At 41.3% G+C, this 20677-nt stretch overlaps 1 protein-coding gene across 1 annotated transcript in view; it reads right to left on the reverse strand.

Annotated features, from left to right (window-relative positions):
• Positions 1-20677, reverse strand: part of GRAMD2B (GRAM domain containing 2B) — a 43928-nt gene that overhangs the window by 14391 nt on the left and 8860 nt on the right. Inside the window, exons 2-5 of the mRNA XM_059833634.1 lie at positions 4926-5048; positions 2686-2773; positions 2306-2372; positions 1245-1348 (exon numbers count right to left, since the gene is read on the reverse strand). Of these exons, the coding sequence (XP_059689617.1) occupies positions 1245-1348; positions 2306-2372; positions 2686-2773; positions 4926-5048 (382 nt within the window). The remainder of the gene's footprint in view (positions 1-1244; positions 1349-2305; positions 2373-2685; positions 2774-4925; positions 5049-20677) is intronic.

A 20677-nucleotide genomic window follows, 5' to 3' on the forward strand; every position in this document is an offset into this window, starting at 1 on the left:
ATAGCTGTTACTAATTATGAATGACAGTTAATTTGTTAATTTTAATTTCCTTGTTTATGTCACATGGCTTTCACCAACATACACACCACCTGCATTCATGTACTGGCTATGACTAAAAGAATCCATTAATTAGGAATCAACAATAACTCAGTTTCTTGGGCCAAGCAGTAAAACACAATAATCCATAAGGTCACTATGAACAATGTGTTGTTAATAATTTTAAGCATTCTTTAAACCTATTCCACCTTCTTCAAAGCCATTTCAAAGATAGTTAGTGTTCCATCAAAATGGTTGACAGCAGAGAAATGAGATATTGTCAAGTCCAAAACTGATTTCAGCACCCAATGCACTGACAAAGGGTCTGGATCTAACCAGGAACTTTGTTCAAGGAAGTATTCAGGAAAGAAGCCAAAGAAATTGTCACAGCAGATCAAGCTATTTCCCAATAAAAGCTCAAAAACAAAGCAGAATTTATGTAAACAAAGAAAACCACTCAAAAAGCTCCAAATCAACAGAACCAGAACACAAATCTTTTTGGAAAGGCTTTATTTTTATCTGTATGCATACCATGCACCCAAGGGGGACCCAAGCATTAGGTCGGTCCTGTCTGCACCAAGAAAGAGTAAATGATGATCTTGTAAATTAGGATCTTCCTGACTGTTCATGTAGCATTTCTGCTCTTCATACTAGGCTCACAAGTAAAAACCTAGCAAACTGGTTTTTCTTTCGCCATTCTCTGTTTATGCAGAACAGAAGGAGTGCTAGAAGAATCCCTCAGAGACCTTTGCCACTCAACTCAGAAGCCAGTTTTAGTTCCTCCTCTTTAATTGTCTTAACATGCTTTATCCTTCTCTCCAGTTCCCCAACTACAGTCTTGTAGTCCTTATACTTTTCAGCCTTCCTCCTCCTCCTCGTCTTTTCCATACTTATCCCAAGAGAGACATTTTTGTACAGTTTATGCTACACATGCTTGGCAATGCCCTCACTGCTGCATGTCAGATCCTTTCCTTTCATCTATTTTTTTCAGACAGGAAGTCCTTAAGAGAGAGACTCGATCTTTAATAATAATAATAGTGCTCCAGTTCTGTAGTGACTTTTGAGCATTGCTTCCAAACAGTAATTGTATTCAATAATACTTAGAGGTATTAGTAGTGTTCCAGCCTTGCATAATAATGTGAACTTCTGGTGATGAATAAATTTTTAAGGAATAGCATTACTGTTCTGTACATAAAGATTTTACTAACCTTAGTGTCTTTACCAAAAACCTTGGAATGGAAGCAAATCCAGTTTTCAGAAAGGAATAGCTTTCCTTGGTATAGAATTTCTTTCTGCAGAGCACAGGTAAAACCTGAAACGAATAGATACTCTATAATCTTTAAGGTAACCACAACCCAAGCCAACTGTTACCAGTTTGGCTTTTGTTTTGCTTTTTTCAAAGCCATAAGATGTTTAGGTTTATACCTTTTGATAAACACTGTCAAACCTTGAAATATTTAAGAAGTTTAACTAATATTGACAAGCTCAGAAGATTTCACAGGCCTAAGTTTAGACTCAACACATCTGAAGGACAAGACTGAAATGCGTAATAACATGCAACTGGCTCCCAGAAGCCAAGAATCCTTTCTGAGAGAGTACCACCTAGCTTCCTATAAACTTTTTGACTAGCTTTCAGGTAACTGTATTATGTAAATGTAAAGAGCTTAATGAAAGGTTTTAGCTTTAAACTTTTATCTCTATAGCAGTTGTCTGGACTAGATGACCAACAGAGGTACAACAAACAAAGTAATAGTGCTTTTACTTCACAGCCATCAAGCAAACAATTTCTCACTCATGAACTGCTTTCCTTGTACTCCTTTCAAGAAACATTTGTTATACATATCTATGTAGAAGTAATTTTTTATAACTACGACAGACAACAGTAGAATCTTTAAACATTTTAAGTCCTTCTCTTACCAGCATCAGCAACACCAAAAACTCAAGCTAGTCACTTGACCAGTGCTGTCTCAGTTAAGTAGTGCTTCTAGAAAGGAAGCTTCAGTAACAAAAAAATGTTGCACTAGGCTATTCTGCTAAGAAGTACAAAGAGGGCTACAATTCCCAAAGATGCCAAACATCTGAAGATTTAAGTTTTGCAAGATTACAACAAAAACATCCACTGCATGCAGATGAAGGCCTTGCAGCTCTAGGCAGCTGGAGTTTAAGGTTTTTAAAATTAAGGTAGTCCCTCTTGTACATCACCACAGTTGGTGGGTAACAACATTACCTTAGACCCACAGCTAGCAATGACAAGGAGGTTAATACTTACTTTGTTTCAGGGGCTCGTCAATGGGAACATCTAGAAACAGCTTATGAAAGTGTGCATTTGCCTTCAGCTAAAAAACAAAAAGCCCCACACCCAGAGACACACACTTTATTAGATATTCTTACAATCAAGAGACCCATTCCACTTCCTGTCCTCCCAATACCTTCTCATTTTGCCGACTTGTTTTACAATAAATCCTCCTTTTTGCTATATGGCTATTAAGTCTGTACTCTGCTCTACCCAGACGCTAACACACTCATGAAAAAGGAATCTATGTCCCTATACAACCATGAACTATAATATTGCTAAACAAGGGGGCTCTCATGGTATTTATGTATTTACTTTTACTATATATAAACAAACAAGTCCAACCTCTGCCCTACCTGATTTGAGGCACGTTTTTTCCTTTCAATCTTGGAGTCACTCTTGATATCCATTGTCAGGAGCGGACTATCTGTGCTGCTCTTTGTCCTGAAGATTAAAAAAGGCATCCCATATAAGCTTGGCCTCAGTTCATTAGTCTTGGTAAGTTATCAACAGGATGTGCTTTTCTATGAAACATATTAATCCTTTAATAACTATTAACTGATTAATCAAGGATTATGCAGCAATAAATAGGAGTATAACTTATTCTTAAACCATGCCAGCCCTCAGAAGGTCTTCTTTTAATTTGGAAGGAATATTCTAAATTACTAATTGTAAGGAAGTAAAAAAAAGTTCAAGTCATTTTTACAGCTTAATGAATTATCACAGTGCTTAGCTTGATGTTCATTTGTTTCTGGGCAATGTTTGAAATACTAACACTAAGCATGTTACTTACTAATGCAAGATAAAGTAAGATAAAACTTAGTAGCTGAGAGTGCAGGGTAGCATACTGAAAGCTATGAACTTGTACTACAAAACAGGAGATCATTTGGAAAGTGCAACAGAGAAGAAACATAGGTGTGGAAGTCAGAGGATGGCTACGAACTGTGTAGTGTAGTGTAATGAAATCATTAAGATAGCCAGCAATCCCAGAGAAGATGAAAGGGAATTGTGAGTGCCAGCTGTATAGGAAGCTGTACCTGTACAGCTCTAGCCATTCATATTGGAAAAAGAAAACCAACCAAAAACCCACCAGCTGTAGAGTAGAGTAGAACAAGTACAGAGGACAGTCTCTGTGGATAGCTGGGAAAATAAGTTTTATTTGTTTTATATAGGAGAATTTTGTTCAGAAGAACAAAAACAGAAGTGGGATAACAGTGTTTCGTAAATCAGGAAGAGAAGAATGTTATGCCTGGGTGCTCTTTAGCACAGAACAAAAACACATCACCAGGCTATAAAAATAAGGTAGCTCTTTTTTAGAGGCCTTCAGAGACAGACTGAAGAACAGAAGGGAAAAACACAACACAGGACTCCTATACTGAATGACTCGATGAACAATTTGTGCTAAAGATTCAGTGGGGAAAGAAAGGTGCTACAAGAGTTTCCATTGCTGCACCTTATCCTGCACAGTAAGTCTTCTTTACTTTCCTAAACTTGAGAGGTTCAGGATTTCCAGCAAAAAGTGTAAGGGTGAGAGGAAGAGAACCCCCAAGTGTAATGGAGATATAGCTGGATTTAGGAAAGAAATTGTAGAGCAGGACTGATTTAGATAGCCGGGGGACTGGCTGCATATCTCCGGTGGTCCCTCACAGAAGAAAACTCTAAAATACACGTGTACATGTATTTGTGTGCCTGTGTAAAGTACAGGTCAAACTGAAATGAACAGTGAGCCTTACAAAAAACTTATGCCAACCCCTCACAAGCGCAGCCAATTACATTGTATGTGAGAGGAAAGACTGGAAGGAGAGTTTGGAAAAAAAAAAAGTAATCACATATTTCTTCAAATACCTTCTCCTCAAAGATGCTTCAGGAAATCAAGTGATGTGTTTAAATATCTGCCTTGTGACCAAAACCACAGTGTCAGGCTGACTGCTGACTTCTGCATTGGCTGCTCAGTTGACAAAGTGAAAGAGATGCAAAATTCTTATTCAACCCTCCAAGTCGGATTTTAGTATGATTTAATTTTCTTTTAGAAGAGTTTCAAATGCATTACAGTTCTCCAAGTCGGATTTTAGTATGATTTAATTTTCTTTTAGAAGAGTTTCAAATGCATTACAGTTCTCCAACAAAGGAATAATGACTGTTTTTGCAGAGACATTACAATAATCTGATACAATATACAGCACACAGTCCTAAATTAAAACTTTTGTAATAGCTTTACCATGTACAATCAATATCCCAGCACAAAAGTGTTCTGGGAGTAGCCTAAGACTCAAACTGCAGCTCAGTTTGACTGTCTGTCAAATTGATTGTGAAAGGGATGTACCTAGCAGTGGCATCAAACAGTGCAATGTATTTTTCCTAGAAAAGGAAAGCAAAGCCAGCCCAAAGCCTAAATTCCCACTATTGTGACTGCTTGTGGTGGGCAACAGAGCAATCCCTCGAAGGTGGCTGTGATTCCTGTTTACTTGCATAGTGTGCAAGCTAACCCACAACTGGGATGTCTGATAAATCTTGCTACCCAGCATAGCTTCTTGAATGGGTTGTAACCATTCTGATTATCTGACTAGAAGAAAACTGACAGCATTTCTGACATTACCTAGCAACATCAACTTTTTTCCGGTCATCAAAATATTCCATTTCACTGGTAGGGGTCTGCAGCAACAGAGTAGGTGATTTTCCTGCCTTTCTTTTTTCATCTGTTCCATTTTCTCCATCTGAACTGCAGAGGGGGGAAAAAAAAAAGATAGAATGTGTATTGCAGGATTCATACTGATGTGAAATGCCACTGCAACATGTTGACAATACAGCACATATTAAAGAACAAAATTATGACGTATCTTTTATATTAAGGTCCTGAAAAGTCTTCATCTACTGACTTGACAGTATTATACATTCGAACAGTATTCTGAGCTACGGGACTGGAATTTCAGCAATGAAGAGAGGAAAATTGAAATACTGCCATGGATATTTTAGCGCTCATAGAATTTGTAGCTCCAGCTTCCGTTCCAAAGAGAACGTCTCGTTTAGGAAAAATGCATTCCATGTTCAGTACTCGGACCCGATGACTAATGGAAATTAATTTGGTTGGCAAGTTGGGAGAAAAACATCCTGCACAATAGTACCTAGCGCTTAGCAGATTATTTGTGGCTCAATGTTACAAGAGGAAGCTGGGTCCTATTTTGCCTCTCAGTTACCTCTTCTGTGAGAGTCGACCTCCAGGATTTTCACAATAAAGGGTCCTCTCAAAGTATCAAAAGTGCTTGTTTTATTTTACAAAAGCAGCACTGCCACCACAGTGTATTGCCCTTTCATAGCACATGCCACTGCTTCAGAAATATATGTTAAGGAATGAGAGTCTGAGGGCTAAGAGATGTGCCGTCAGAGCCTTTTCCTGGCTTCCCTTTTCCTTATTTTCTAATAAAATGTTACCTCAGAAAATTTAGAGAAAAAAGCTGTCATTAATAGCAGGGTCTGAAGAATGACAATACTTTAAAATATGACAGATATATAAATACACCCTCCATCGGAAGACTAAAGCCTCAGAAGGACTATAGGATGCTCTTAGCTTTACAGAAGAAAGCCAAACTATGTTGCATGTTAATTTAATGCCTGTCCCGGATGACACCATTTACAGAAGCTTTCCATTACAATGTTTAATTTCTGCAATTTTACAGCAACAACACATCCACTTCTGTCATGTGAGGGTGTCTTGACAATAAACACGTTTTTTTCCTACAAGACCAAAGTTTTGCTGACAGAGGTTCTCAGACTAATTTAATCTCCATTTTCTTTTAAGAAGGACATAAAAAGATCCACCACTTTGATTACACTTTGGTGAATAAGATCAGAAGATACACCTCACAACATCTTGAGATCTAGTGAGGTGGCATCCTACCTGATAGCTAAACTAGAGCTTATGTCACAGGACAAAAGCCATGGAGTTTTGCCTTACTGGTCCTGGGACTTTTTCTCAAGGGGTCTTACGTTTACATACAGCAACTATTCCCCTATCTAATCCTTCCTCAAGCCTTAGCACTCCCCACCACAGGAGCACTGAATTGACGCTTCCTAAATCACATTTTGTGTATACTTGAAAGGGTTACAGCACTAATAAAGTCAATGAGGAAAAACCCAATTGTTTCCCCATAGCTTCACTCTAAGATCAGCCCTGCCTGAAAACAGGGCACCAGCTTTTATTTTCAGCCAACATAAACTAGAATTAAATGGGCAATTCAAAAGATTTAAGCGGAACCCAATCTTTTGCCTGAAAAACCCAAATAAGCAGTTTTATGCTGTTTGAGATTTTAAGCAGAGAGAACTGCCAACCCAAGGTGCTCTCTGCAAGCATAGGGGAGCTTGTATTTCAAAAGTCTGCAAATGTCTTAGTCACAGTCTTGCTGTCTGTTATTTTTCTGTTCCCCAAATTCCTGGGCTTCAAGGTAGGCCAGAGAACACCGGACATGAGTGGGATGAGGAACAGGGTGAGGCAAAATTGTCAGGCTCAATCACACCTGCATTTCAAAAGAGCAGCGCTGCATGGAAACTCCCAAGTGAATAAGACTACATGACACAGCAGTATTTTTAAGATGTAGTTGCTTGAGCCTGGACCCTGACTGGTGCCCATCATTGCCTTGGGCAGCCTTCTATTCTTACATGGCAGTGCTATCGACTGATCAAACCAGCCTGGATCACACCCACACTTCCATACTACAAATTTATTTCAAAAATACCTATAACACAGGTTTTAGTGTTCGCTTACACCTGCCAGCACGGTTAGATGTTTTGTTGCTCTTAAATGCTTTATTTTCTTACCACTCATATTCCCTTGTCCCTCACCCATAAATTAATCCCTACTTTGTAGTTAAACCTATGAGCCTCTTCTACCTGTCTGTCTTATCTATTAACCACTACTATTCCTGAACCTCTACTGTCTGAACTCATTCCCTCTAGTTGCTTTCAGTTGGGGGAGAGCTAGGGCATCTCAACACGGTAACCCTGATGACTGTTGTGTGTGGAAATGCTGAGCTATCTCATGCCAGTCTGGTCACCTCTCCAGGATCATCTTCTGCAGCTGAGAACAGGGAGAATGTACCAAAACACAGCAAGAGTTTCCCCCAGAACATCTCAGGCGTGAGGAGACTCACCTGTGTAACACACGCCACTAACAGTAGCAATTGGGTGTATTCCTACTAGTTGATACAGTCTTGCTCCTTTACCCGACCTCCCATATGCCCCTTTCACATAATGAAAAACTACATAAGGATTTGTCCTTACACTTCCGGTAACTATAGCTCCACACAGCAGCTAAGTTCCTAGTAGGTGTCTTTAAAGTATCAGAAGAATCTTAGCTGACCTTGTGGAGAAGGAAAGATCACAGGTATGACCTAAAAACAGTACAACATTGTTCATCAAATCAGAGGCAAATTAAAGCACTCCCTACATTTTCAAGATTCATAAATGCTTTGTAAGAAGAGCACAACAGTCAGCAATCCATGAAAAAAAATTAGATCAAGTGCACTTAAGAAACAAGTGATCCTCACTACAACTGTTAGCAATAGTAGCATAGAAGCGAACTGTATTTGCAAATATCAGGGCAAAACATGTAAACTTGCAACATCAGGACTTTGTTGATAAGAAAATAAACATTTCTGAAATTGAACATATATTGTGTATTTGGTACTACTATCAAGCCTATTTAAAATAACAGATAAAAGAAAAAAAAGAAAAAAATTGTCTCTAGTTTCCAAATAAAGAACAGGTGTCATAGGGAGTATTTTCAAAGTCAAGGCTTCTGTTTACTGTGGGATCATACCTTGTATCTACGCAAGTTAAAATAAACATTAGTTGCAAGCACTCTAACTGAACTTTTTGCAAGAAATGTTTCTTTTCCTTTTTTAAATATACACCAATAACTGAAGTCAGTAATTTAAGATTAAATCACAGAAAAGGGAAAGTGCTATGAAATTAATTAACCAAGGCAGTGGACTAAGTTTCATTCTAATGAAGTGTTCAGAAGTGCATTATTCTTCAATGTACTTTAGAAGTCAGAGGAACTTAATCTCTTCCGATTTGCATGGTTTCTGTGAAACAAAAACTTTCTGACAGACAGGTGTGTCAAGTTCCTTATACTGCAGAAAGTTTTCTGAACTTCAGAAGGTTTTCTTGTTTGGTGCTAATCTTCTCCAGGCCCTGAAAAATTCAGACGTCCTGTGAAAATTACATTGTGTCACATTAATTTTTTTCCTCTTAAACAATCCCCATTAAAGACAGTAATCTAAAACAAACTTTTTCCCTGTTCCCTTCAAAAATAGTTTGAATAAGAAGCACTGAATAAATATAATGTGAGAGAGACGTGCTAATAGGCTAATAGTTTGGAAGATGGGCCTTAAAGAACAACTGTTGTCTTTGACAATCCCAATATAGTCTTACCAGACACGAACACTTCTCAGGCATACATAAGAGATACCAAAAACTCCAGAACAGTACAGTGGTTACTGTCTTTAATTCCCCACAACCACACAAACCTTTCTACAAAGCTTCCTCAGATCTGTCCCAAAGGACACCCACGCTACTTGGTCCGCATAATAACACGTCTAAAAATTTCAGAAGCCACAATAAGTTGTGACAAACTAGTCCCCCGGTCCACAAACTGCAGATCAGTTACAGAGGAGTAAAAAGGCATCTTGAATAACCAGAGATGTTACCTACAACTTCAATTGTTTGCAAAACTGTAGGCAAACCAGTATTTCGCTAGGGTTTAATGCAAGTCAGCATCACTGCAATGCTCCCTCTGTAGATGGAGCATACATACTGGATCATTGTGTTACCTTATAAGCCCTGTTATCCTGCTTCATCTCTTTTATACAAGAAGGATTAATTTTGCAACAGCAGTTAGATTGCTGTATTATTGCAAATGATCAACCAAAAGAGTGTGGAGTAATTTTTCCCCTACCGTCCGCAAACATGCTTGGTAGAACGTATGTGGAAATATCCGTCACAAATACAATGACATACTGTATCTTTTGGTTCTGTTGTGTAGCTGTTGGATTTACTGGGTAGCTGTTAGCAGAACAAAAGGATTTGACAGAGGAATCAAAGTAGTGTGAAAAGCCCAAATACTAAGAGATAGTGTTATTTAAGCTATTCTTACTCCCAGATGTGAGCCTATTCAGATAAAGGAATTGGTTATCCTTCCTGAAACTAAAACCCGAAGGGAGAGGCTCAAAACATTTCAGGATCCCAAATCAAGATGACAGACTTTGGCAGGCTTAAGAGCAGAGGAGAGCAAGCAGGATGAAGAGATTTATCTAGGCAGCATCCAGGAGACATACCAGCAACATGCTTCAAGCACAGATGACTGCAAGGGCGTAAGAGGAAATGTGCTAATGCTTGAAAGGACACCCTGTTAAGCATGCTGCAGGCCAGAGGCCTCCTCCTCAGCACAGACTTTCCTTGACCTATCACACCCTGAAGGAGCAATCATCTCAACCTTCCTTTTGCTAGACTTTTGCTAAAGACTTAACTCTTAAATTTTCTTTCAGAAGGTATGTTCCATCATTCCACTGAACATCTTTTCTATGCCACACCAGTCTGAACAAACCTTTTTTTGGATGTGTAATCAGAATCCGGAGTGCTTTATCTGATGAGCTTGCTTTCATACCTTACACAGTTGAATTACTTCACCCCTGGACTGAGGAAAATATGCTTTCCATTGTAAACTCTGAGGCTGTCCTCTTCATAGCAGATTAGAGTGGTCTCTGTACTGGATAAACTAACAAGAATGCTCAAGTTGAGGATTTAGATGTTGTCTGTTTCTACAAAGTCCAGTCATTCACATGGCAAAATGTCTCCAGCAGCTCTACAGCCATGCTCCAGCATTATGTGGCACACGCACTGTTTATGGGAGAAAATACACCCTAAAAAAACATGCCTCAGAACAATGCTATGACCAAGTATCATTTTTACTGTGCAAATGGAAAGCCAAATATTGACCATCATTGAGACTCCAAAACTATCAAAACGGGCAGAAAATGAGCTACAGCTACCCTAATCACAAAGGAGCAGAGAGCTGTTTAACAGCTGCTATAATAGATGTTAAGGATGGCCATAATGTATGCATTTGGTATTTGCATAATTCCATAAAGCAGCTATTCTGAAGTATGGCATTTCTTATTTATTTTGTATGACAGATACACAGCTAGCAGATGTATTTATACCAGATATGGAGAGTTGCAAAGCATTAATGAAGGATCAAAGATGTGAAACCCCACATGAGGGAAAGGGTCAGTTTGTCAATAGGAATACGTATGAACCAGACTGAGATTTAACTACCTCAGGTTGTTCAAGAAGCAGGCTAATTCTCTTCTCACGAGATCACAGTCAAACACGGCATAACGGAGGCAAAGTTACACAGCTGCACATTAATTGAATATCATATGCATATGGACGGGCACACATGCATATACACCACATGTTTCTCTATGCATTTCTAGGATGAAACAGGTGTGCAGGCACAGGTGGAACCTCGATGTCAGCTAGCACTGAAAGAGGAACCAAGCCAATTGTTAAAGACTTTTTTTTAAATTGTGTATCTTATTTTATATATCAAGGTAATTCATTTCAGAAATATTTATGGTGTTCTATTTCACAGCTATCTCTTGGAACACAACTACTCATGTGTGAGTAGTTTTGTATGTCTGTGTTGCTGTATCTTTATTAAAAGGATGAACGAAATTTTTGAGTTAATACTGAACAGAACTCCTCCAACAATGTTAAGGACAGAGGAAGTCAGTTTTTTTCCTCAGCTGAATAGACATTTCACTTAATAACCAGATCAAGTTTCACACTACCTTACCACTTGGACATCAGCAAGATCACTGTGACACCACAGACGTCATTAGCAAGTATGTAAATTCTCTGCTCTAAATACCATCTATTATTAACTGGCTGTATTCCCCATCTAATCAAAACCAGACTGCTATCAAGTTCCATAGAAAAAAACAAACACAGAAGAATTCCCTGTGCTCTGAAACATGAGACACTATAACAAGATATTTTATTAAGTTAACACTAGAACAGGAACATAAGCCATTTAACTCTCTTGTCTTTTCAAAAATTTCCGTTTCAGATATCCACTTCAAAAAGCTCGTATGTATCTTCACTCAACCCCACAAAATTCCCGTGATGGAGTTTTCATGGGAGTCTCAGCAGGGTGACCAAAAACTATTTATCTAAACATAGGCATGGCCAAATCCAGCACATGACACAAATCTTGACAGATGCATTTCTGAAAAAAAATGTGAAGCAAAAGACACAAGGGGAGACATTCACATCTACTTTGGGCTGGAGCATGTGTTCTTTTCATTTTCTAACTTGCTGGCAGCATTTTAAGGGGGAAAGGTTTTCCTATCTCCTAGTGCTAGCCTACCTTACCTTCTAACCCAGAACAAAACAAAAAACAGGGTCACAATTCCTACTGAAGAGGAAGCGTGCAGCCTTATATCAGATCACATTTTTATCTTTAGCTTCCAGAGGTAACAGGAAAAAGGGAGAAGAAAGGAGAAATCCTGATCTACTAGTTGTTCAGCATGCAGAAAAGAGGGCAAAGGCACTTAAGTGTCAGGCCTACCAATTGTTCTATACTGAATTCAATAAAAAAGATAAATACTGCATCTATACATAATCTATGTGTTCAGTATGACCTCATAGGCATCTAGCAATTAGATCTGCTCTGTAAATCAGGCAGAAACAACACAAATCTCTCTCTGGAACAACACAAGCATCTTTAGAAACAAGGCCTGATCACCAGAACATAAGCGTAAAGGTTTGGCCACATTACCTGAAGCTATATCTCTGTTTTTTGGAGGAAGAACTCCAGAGCAACATGCCTCCACACGCTACAAGACTCGGCTGCCAGTTTTCCAGCATTAATTGTGTTTTTGAAAAAAAATTTACATCAGACTGAATTAGGATTAAAAAAAAAAGCAGACACCAGCAATTATATTAACAACCGCCGTGAAGAATGCAGAACAGTTAGAGATGATAGCAGAGGTTTGGGAGCAGTCCTACCAACACCTTTATTCCTTTTTCTGCCACTTAAGAAAAAGTTAAAATATGGAGCTGCCACTAATCACCGGATCAGAAGCTTCTGTTTTATGGCACTTTTAGAAATAGAGACTCAAAATGCTGCATAGAAATAATGACTCAGTACGCAGCACACAAAGTATTTTAATCAGTGTAGGGGGAAAAATAATTTTGGTTCTTCAGACAGGATATACACAGAGAGAAAGATGGTTGGGTTTGATCATGCAGCAGTTTCTTTGAGAACTGGCATTGACAACAGATAATCCACAATCATTAATGAGATTTCTCTGTTTAAAAGGCAACAGTAATTGAGCAGAGAAAATTGAAGGTAGATATTTCAAGGAATGCCCGAGTACAATGTTTTCTGTAGGCTCCACAGCAAGAACGTTGCACAACAAGGCCTAATGCAAAACACTATCTGAGATGAAAAATGGGCATCTAATTGTGTCTATCTACCCTGTTTCATCACACGTTCCATCAAGGATAGAAGCAGATCAAAGTGAAATCACTGTTGGAGGCTCACTGTTCACCAAGTGTCTGGCAATGCTGAATTTCCCATAACTATCTTTGCAACCTACGATTTTTCTTACAGTCCTGTCTATGTGTTCATGGAAAAGACCAGAAAAATGTAGATAATCTATACAAAAGCTATTATTTCACAGTAGGAAATATTAGCTTCCAACAATGGGTCTAACTGACACTAATCACAACAGTGCCTTTGACTGCAACACTGCATATAAGGAACCATTTTCCTTCCAAAGTCTTGGAAAAAGATACTCTTATTAGAATCAGATGTGACACGTGGTGGCCAGATCCCTGCTAGGGCCAGCTTGACTTTTCCTTTTCTGTGTCACCAGGACACTGAGTCTGAATGCTCTGCAAGCCGCCTTCTTCAGCATGAGCCTTTCCACTGCCCACATGCTGTCCTCCATGGAAACACCCACTCTCTCCTATGCTTGCCATAGCATATTTACATGCATTGTAAAATTTCACAAAACCAGTAAGCGTATATATAATTTTGTTATTTACTGGATTTTTGTACTATAACATTCCTTCTTGTCCAGAAAAAGGCTGAACAAACCTAAATGACTCTTCTTGAACTAGTGGAGCATAAATGGTAGCTACAAAATTACCATGAAGAGTCTTTTGCCTAGGTGGTCTATCTTTCATGAACAGCCTAAATTAAGATTCCCAGAGGGCTAAACCACTGAAGTGCCTACAGGAACGGATCTTTGTAGAGGACATGCCTAGGCATGGTTGGTTTTGGGGGGATGTCAGGAGCTGGTGTTTCATAGCAAGGTAAATAGAAGGCTTCCCCCATCTATCTGCAGGGGAGGAAGGCTTCAGTCTGCCTCTACATCCCTACCCTACTGAGTTTCTCTGCAGCCTATCTGCAACCTGCACATTATTTCCTCCCACTATTTCTGGAAGCTTATTAACCTCCCTCACCTTAGTGTGCTATTTTGCAAGGATGGAGGCAGAAGCCAGTCAGTGCCAGGTAGAAGTTTAGTTAAAGGAAGTGAATACTTCAGTACAGCACTGAAGCTCAGTTACCACTGGATTCAGAAGAGGCAACTGTACTCTCCTTGTACGTACCCTACAACCCCTGGTTCTCCCTTTTATTCAGGTGTCCCACCCCCCAGTACTTGATTCCATTACAGTAACAATCACCTCAGCATGAGACAGCAGACCATGCCATTTTACAAAGAAGAGACAAGGGTCCTATACAGTGGGCTGGCAGGGAGCGGTTGCTCATGTCCTTCTGGAATCTCCCACTGAACCTTGCATTATGGAAAAATGGATGTATTAAATATTTGTTTACAGTTTTCTGGCGTGAAAACATAATCTCTCTGTAATTTGGGGTAGCTCAGAGATCTTGTACAGAAAGCAAGAAGTTTCTTTCCAAAGAAAAGTGGAGAAACAGGGAAAGACAACTTGTCCTGACGTATTCCTATTATCTGTAGAGAAATTATTTGCTCTGTGATGACAGTATTTGAAGAGGCTTTTGCTGATCAGTCTAGTTGGATCCACACAGCCACCCATGAATTTTGGTTAAAATAAGTACTACAAAAGAGGTCTGTAAAGATTGGTAGACCAAACTCAAGATCTCTCTGGTATAACAGTAACACAAGTCTAAAAAAGTTAACTGGAAAGGATATACATGGACTTGGCAACAGCTGTGTACATAGCATGAAGATCATTAGTCCCAGCAGTGGTATCATTAGATAAGCACATAATTTCTAACCAAGACTGCAACATTTATGGAGATGGTGGTAAGAGGACAATACCCTCATACTATGTTTATGCATCACCTGCCAAATACCAGCAACAAATCCTGCTGCCCAAAGCTTATCTGTAGTACTATGTTGACTAACAAGCATTTCTCACAGACTGCATATAACCAGTAAAGGCAGCTCATTCGGGAGTATTTCAGGTTAGTCAGTGAGGCACTTTGGTACAAAGAAAAGGCTGTTCAAATCCATGGCGTACATTTACACATGGCACAATTACCTTTGAAATGCTGCTTTTATAACTTAAGCATGTACATACAGTGAACAAAGTAAGAGTAACAGGAAAAAAGGAAAAAATAGGAGCAATTAAAACACATCATTATGAACAAATGGAGGTCATCCAGATTGGAAACCTCTTTTCTGTCACACCTCAAATTTAAATGTTTCACTTTGCAAGCCCATCCTTCTTTTCAAATCCCGCATTACAACTTTTGCTATAAAAATAGGGAAGAACGACCAGGGAAGAATTAAAAAATATGGTACTTAATATGTGTTAATACCTTCATCCACTGAAAGTACAGAACATGAATAATGTAGGCACATACCAATGTCTTTTTCCCTTCACAAAAAAACTGTAGAATTTTGGCTGCTGGAAAGGAGTTAACTTGGATAAAAGCTGAAATAAAATTTTGAGTCAGTAATAAATAACTTCCCCTTTCTTATCCGCATTTTGTATTTCCCTTAATTAAGAGAGTTTAGGAAAAAAAGTTAGTGAGTAGTGATTATGCACAGGTCAGTCAATTAATTGTCTTTTAACTTATCAACCAATAAACAGTTATTAGGAAACATCTGTTATGTCAGCATAACATGTCATACAAACAAACCATAAAAATCGCGTTCTCTCTTTTCCCAGAAGTACGTAATTTGCCTGTAAGCATTTTCCACTGCTTTCAGTAGCATATTTTCACCAGTATTTACAAGCTATTTTTGCTCAAAAAAAGAAAAAATCTAAAACTTTCCATATCTTTCAGAGTCTTAAGCCCCAGTCTCTTCATTTCTTTAAGTTACGCTCAGTAACTGGACATTACCTTATGCTGTAACTGCAAGGGGACAGAATGTGCCACTTAACGTTAATGGTATCTTAACCATACGGTAACTCAGGACATTGCCCTAATACAGACAGATTTAATGCTACTAGGCCAAATACTATGTGTGGAAACCAGAAAATGTTATATTGACTTCAACAGAAGGAAGTGTGTTTGAAAGCAGGATGCCGACATGGAATATGAACTGCTTGTTATTACACCTCTGCCATTGCTCCTTAATGTACCACATTGTTTTCAACAATACAACAACTGTTCCACCAGCTGTCCCTGTAGCGGGGCTGACAGCTTCTGAGGCAGGTCCAGCGCCACCACAAACATAACACACCCCACTTTCAAGTCCGAAAAATAAATATCCTCTAAATACAATGCAAAGGTTAATTCCTTTTTAGTCCAAGGCCACATTAGGATGTAATAGTCAGGGAACAGCACTCGGAAGGTGTTTTCTGTCCAGGAACTTTTGATTTGCCTGGGAGGAACTCCACATAATGACAAACTTTTGGCACACCACTATTTTGGGTCCGCGTAGTAGCAGCACCCGTGTAGTAACAGCACCCATCTTCCATAGAGTGTTATCTCTGGGGTTGTACAACCCACAGAGATGTACTGCAAACTTTGCAAAGATATAACTATTGCTAAAAATGCCAGAGAAGCCCATTTCCTAAATCAGTATGAACATACTTAACTCTTTCCGTATAAAGTTTCCTGAATTACTGGCAGATAAATATAATCTTCTCAGATCTAATATTGAAATAATTAAAGAAGACTAATCCAAGACAAGAACCCCACAACAACAACAACAAACTTCTACAGCTTCAGTCCTTCAGAAGCACCTATTCCCCAGGGACACCTTTATGGTAGCAGCAGAAGCATATTGTGCTATAAAGTCCACCTCTAAACTGAACAACATTTTAAGCATATCTCCAGATTACAATAAAAACATGTATCTCTCTCCCCTGAGCTTTGGGAAACACTAGAAGATTCCCTAACCCTCTATAACTCTGCTAGGATTTTTTTTCAAATAGAGGTCAGCATGAGCTCTGTTGGTTGCATATTGTTCCCTGGAAGTACATGAAGGGAATGAAACTCCACCACAACAACATACACTTATTTACAAAATTTTCTAAAACCAAATCTTCAGCAATCCAACTTTTAGCGAGTTCACTTCTAACTGAATCAAAACCAAGATTCTGTTCTTGTTCTTCAGCTAAACAATCCCCCCTGCAGCTTCACGTTAGTCAAACCAAAGTTACTTGGTTTCTGAGGTTAACTCACAGTCAAATGAACATGACAGTTTCTCAGAAGGATCCAGCTACTAGTTAAATAGGATTGGCAAATAAATTCCAACTTTGTTTCCAACCAGCAAATGCTTAAAGAACTTTCTATTTTATGACAAAGCACTTCAACTTTTTTGCTTATACCAGTCTTTTCACCCTCCTGCACGCAGACTAGTACTGCTGAACACTGTAGCTTGCAGCGTAACAGTCCCCTGCATGACACCTACCTCCTACTGAACAGCAAAAATTGACAGCTAAAAGAAAGGAGAGTCACAGTGAGTGAGACTTCTCCATTTATCAGACTGGTTAAGACTGACCTCACTTCTACCACTGTAGCTGATTCAGCACTGAAAGATTAAACACCTGGGGACAAAACAGAGAGTCAGTTAGTTGGCGCATGTGCGATGTCTCTGACATCAAGCTTTCTAAACACCGTCTTGGACTCCTAATCCCGTTCTCAAGAGAAAAATAAGCTACAGATCTTGCATACCTGAAGAACTTCATTAAGTTCATTGGCATAATTCTGTGTGGGGGATCACGACCTGAGGCTTGAAGTCAGAAGGCTCTCGAGAAGGTTGGGGAATTATGTCTCATTTGTAATGTGAAGTCACTGATATGACTACACCATACAGGATAAAGGACACTTAGAAGACACTTTGATTCCCAGTGCTCTCTAATAAGCAAGTTATTTCTGGCAACAGATTTCACTGCAATACATACTTTGGGAACAAACCTGCTTAGAGACCAGGGATACAACAGTTGGAAAAAAAAAAACCCAAACCTACCGACCTTCTCAGAGTTTCTCTCCAGAGAAAGAGCTAGTTGCTGGTAACTTGTTCTCCTTTCTGTTTAAGATTGGCTGTTTAAGATTAAATCTTTGTGAAGTAAAGCTCTTTGGGGAGGGGATTCATCCCAGATTAGGAGAAAACCACTCTTCTTTTTTCTTTAGAGATGAAAGCCCCAGATTTTTTAGCTTCTTTTTTCACAGAAGCTTAACTTTTCAAACAGCATCCTTGGGACTGCCAAGTCCCACGTGAACTGGGAGCCCGGTATGGAACCGGACTGCTGCTTGATTCCAGCAAGATTTTCACATGACAGTCATTACCATGGCATACAAGCACTTAACAACTTGAGACCTCCATAGGAAGCCAAAGACCACTGCAGGAGATGCAACCCCTGATGTACCCAGCCACCATCAGAGGCTGGGAAGGTCAGTGGCCTTGGGGGAGTGCAGGAAGTCCTCCGCCTATGGAAGGGGAAGCCCTCTGACTTCCCTACCGTCCATCAGTTAGCCTAAGCAGCCTTTACCAGTCAGCAAGGCCTCCTCTTCCTCCTGAAGAATATTAAGTATTTTTGACCTCTTCACCTGCTCAATTTTTACAGTACCTCTCAGGTTAAAGAGCAGCAGGAGCCCAGGTATGGGTATGGCCGCGCTGGGCAAGGAGTGTGGTGGGGAACCACACCAAGGCAGGCGAGCGCCCACCGCCTTGCCGGAATGGCCTGTCCTGTCTCTGTCTGGGACAGAAGCCTGACTGAACTCCCATCTTACTGCATCTTGCCTCTATCAAAGTTCGTGAACCTTTGACAAAATTCTGGGTTTTCCTGGCACCCTGAGGAGAAGATCACAGCTTCCCACTGGAGCCCACGCACACTACTGTACGTGATAAAGCACAGCTGCTGGATTTCTGTGCCACAGCAGAGAAGGATTTCCATGCTGTTGCATGAAACTACTAGAAGCAATAGTTACACGCCTTGCTCCTCAAAGTACGACATCGGAGTTTAACGCTGTGTTCGGGGCCGCCTCCCGAAAAGCGCAGGTCTCGGCTGCGCGGAGATGCTCGTGCTTAATTTCAGCCTGGACGCGGAGCCCCCTTGGCCACTCTTCCCTATGAACTTCAAACCAAAGCTAACGCCCACAACATCGAAGCCCTCACCGCGCCGCCGAGCCCAACGCCCGCCGCCCCGGGGGGCTCCCCCCGCCGCCTCACAGGGCCCGGCCGCCGCCGTGACTTCGCCGAGAAAGTCCACCGCCACCTCTCCCCTGCGAGGCGGCCCGGGCAGGAGCCGCGGCCCCCGCAGGGCTGCGGCGGGGTCCCGGCGGGCGGGCCGGCGGCCGCCGCTCCCGGTCCGGGCAGTACTCACAGCCGCAGGGCGCCCCTGTTTTCCCGCCTGCTGGCGGCCCGCGCAGCCCTCGGTTCCGCCGCATCGCACCGCTGCTCGGTCGTGAGCACCATCGGCACCGCACAGCACGACACAGCCCGCCGCACGGCACTCAACCGGCGGGCCTGCTCGGGGCGGGGCGGGGCGGGCCTGCTCGGGGCGGGCCGCCCCGCCCCGGGGCGGACTCTACTGCCGCCGCCGCTGCCGCCGTCCTGGGCCGGCTGGAGCCGGAGCCGGAGCCGGAGCGCGGGCCCGCGCCGGGAAGCCGCTAAAAGCCGGTTCCGCCGGTGCGTCCTGGGCCTGGCTGCGGCCCCGAAGTGGCTGACACGGCCCCGGCAGCGGGACCCCGCCGCTCCTCGCGTGGCCGATCCGTTAGGCGCCTTAAATTATTAAGTCGGGACGTTGTGGCCTGAGACGCTGCCTCCCGCTGGCTCGAACAAAAGGCGTCCTTAATGTTTTATATGGGGGGACAGGCGATGCGGTTTCACGCACGCGGTCTGAGGAGGGAAGGTGGCGGGGGCCGGGGCCCTGAGGTGAAGGCAGCTGGGACAGACAGCGTGTGGCGCGGCCCGGAGAGCTGCCTGGCCCAGCCTGGGAGAGGGCTTGCAGGCCGGCAGTAACTCCCAGAAAATGGCCTTCTGCGGGTTTCTGTCAGAGCAGTTCGCTGGTGTCTCTTTGAAGCAGGTGGTTGTCCAAATACCGATGCTGGCTGCCAGGCAGCTGGACTAACATGAACTTCTGTGGTGATTAGCTGACGTTTCCATCCGTGGCTGCCTCAGGTGTTCTTTTGTTTCCTTCAGCAGCAGCCCGGGACTGGTTTTTCTGCCCAGGAAATGACCAAACCTGGCACAAAAAACAGAGCGAGCGCAGCCTTCCCCCAGCTTGCGCTGGTGGGGCTGTCAGGGAAGCTGTGTGCCCCCAGAAACGTTAAATGGCAGCGTTTGGCACAAGTCATCTCACATGGCAGACACAAACTGGCAACGTGCATATGAAAATGGTTTTGTTACCTGGTCAATACCCAAGTCGGGGTTCAGTTTGGTGAACTAATATTTTCACAAAGCAAAGATGGAGTCTGTGGCTATAACGATACAGTCTAAGGAAGGCCAACCTTGGGATGAGAGTTCAAGGCAACATCTCTAGAAAAAGGCCTATTTTCACGGTTTAATGTGTTAGAATATATTAATAGAATTAATAATAGAATATATTAATTTTTCTTCCTAACTGCCGGACTGTTCACAGGGGATAAGGGGAGAATATCTATAGGAGAGTGGTCTCTGTTCATTGGCATCAGGGTAGGAGATAGATAAAGTGCATTTCAGATTAAAAGATGTATGAAGCAAGTCAACCAAACTTCCAGTGGCATTGTTAGGATTGCTTGATACTTACACAGTATTTTGAAGGTGCAAGAACTAAGTATTAGGTATTGTTGCAATATATTCAGGAAATCAGTAAAAAGAAAGAGGTTTTTAAGGTTGAAAAGGCTCAGGACTGCTA

The sequence above is a fragment of the Gavia stellata genome, chromosome Z (genome assembly GCF_030936135.1).
Source record: "Gavia stellata isolate bGavSte3 chromosome Z, bGavSte3.hap2, whole genome shotgun sequence".
NCBI lineage: Eukaryota > Metazoa > Chordata > Aves > Gaviiformes > Gaviidae > Gavia > Gavia stellata.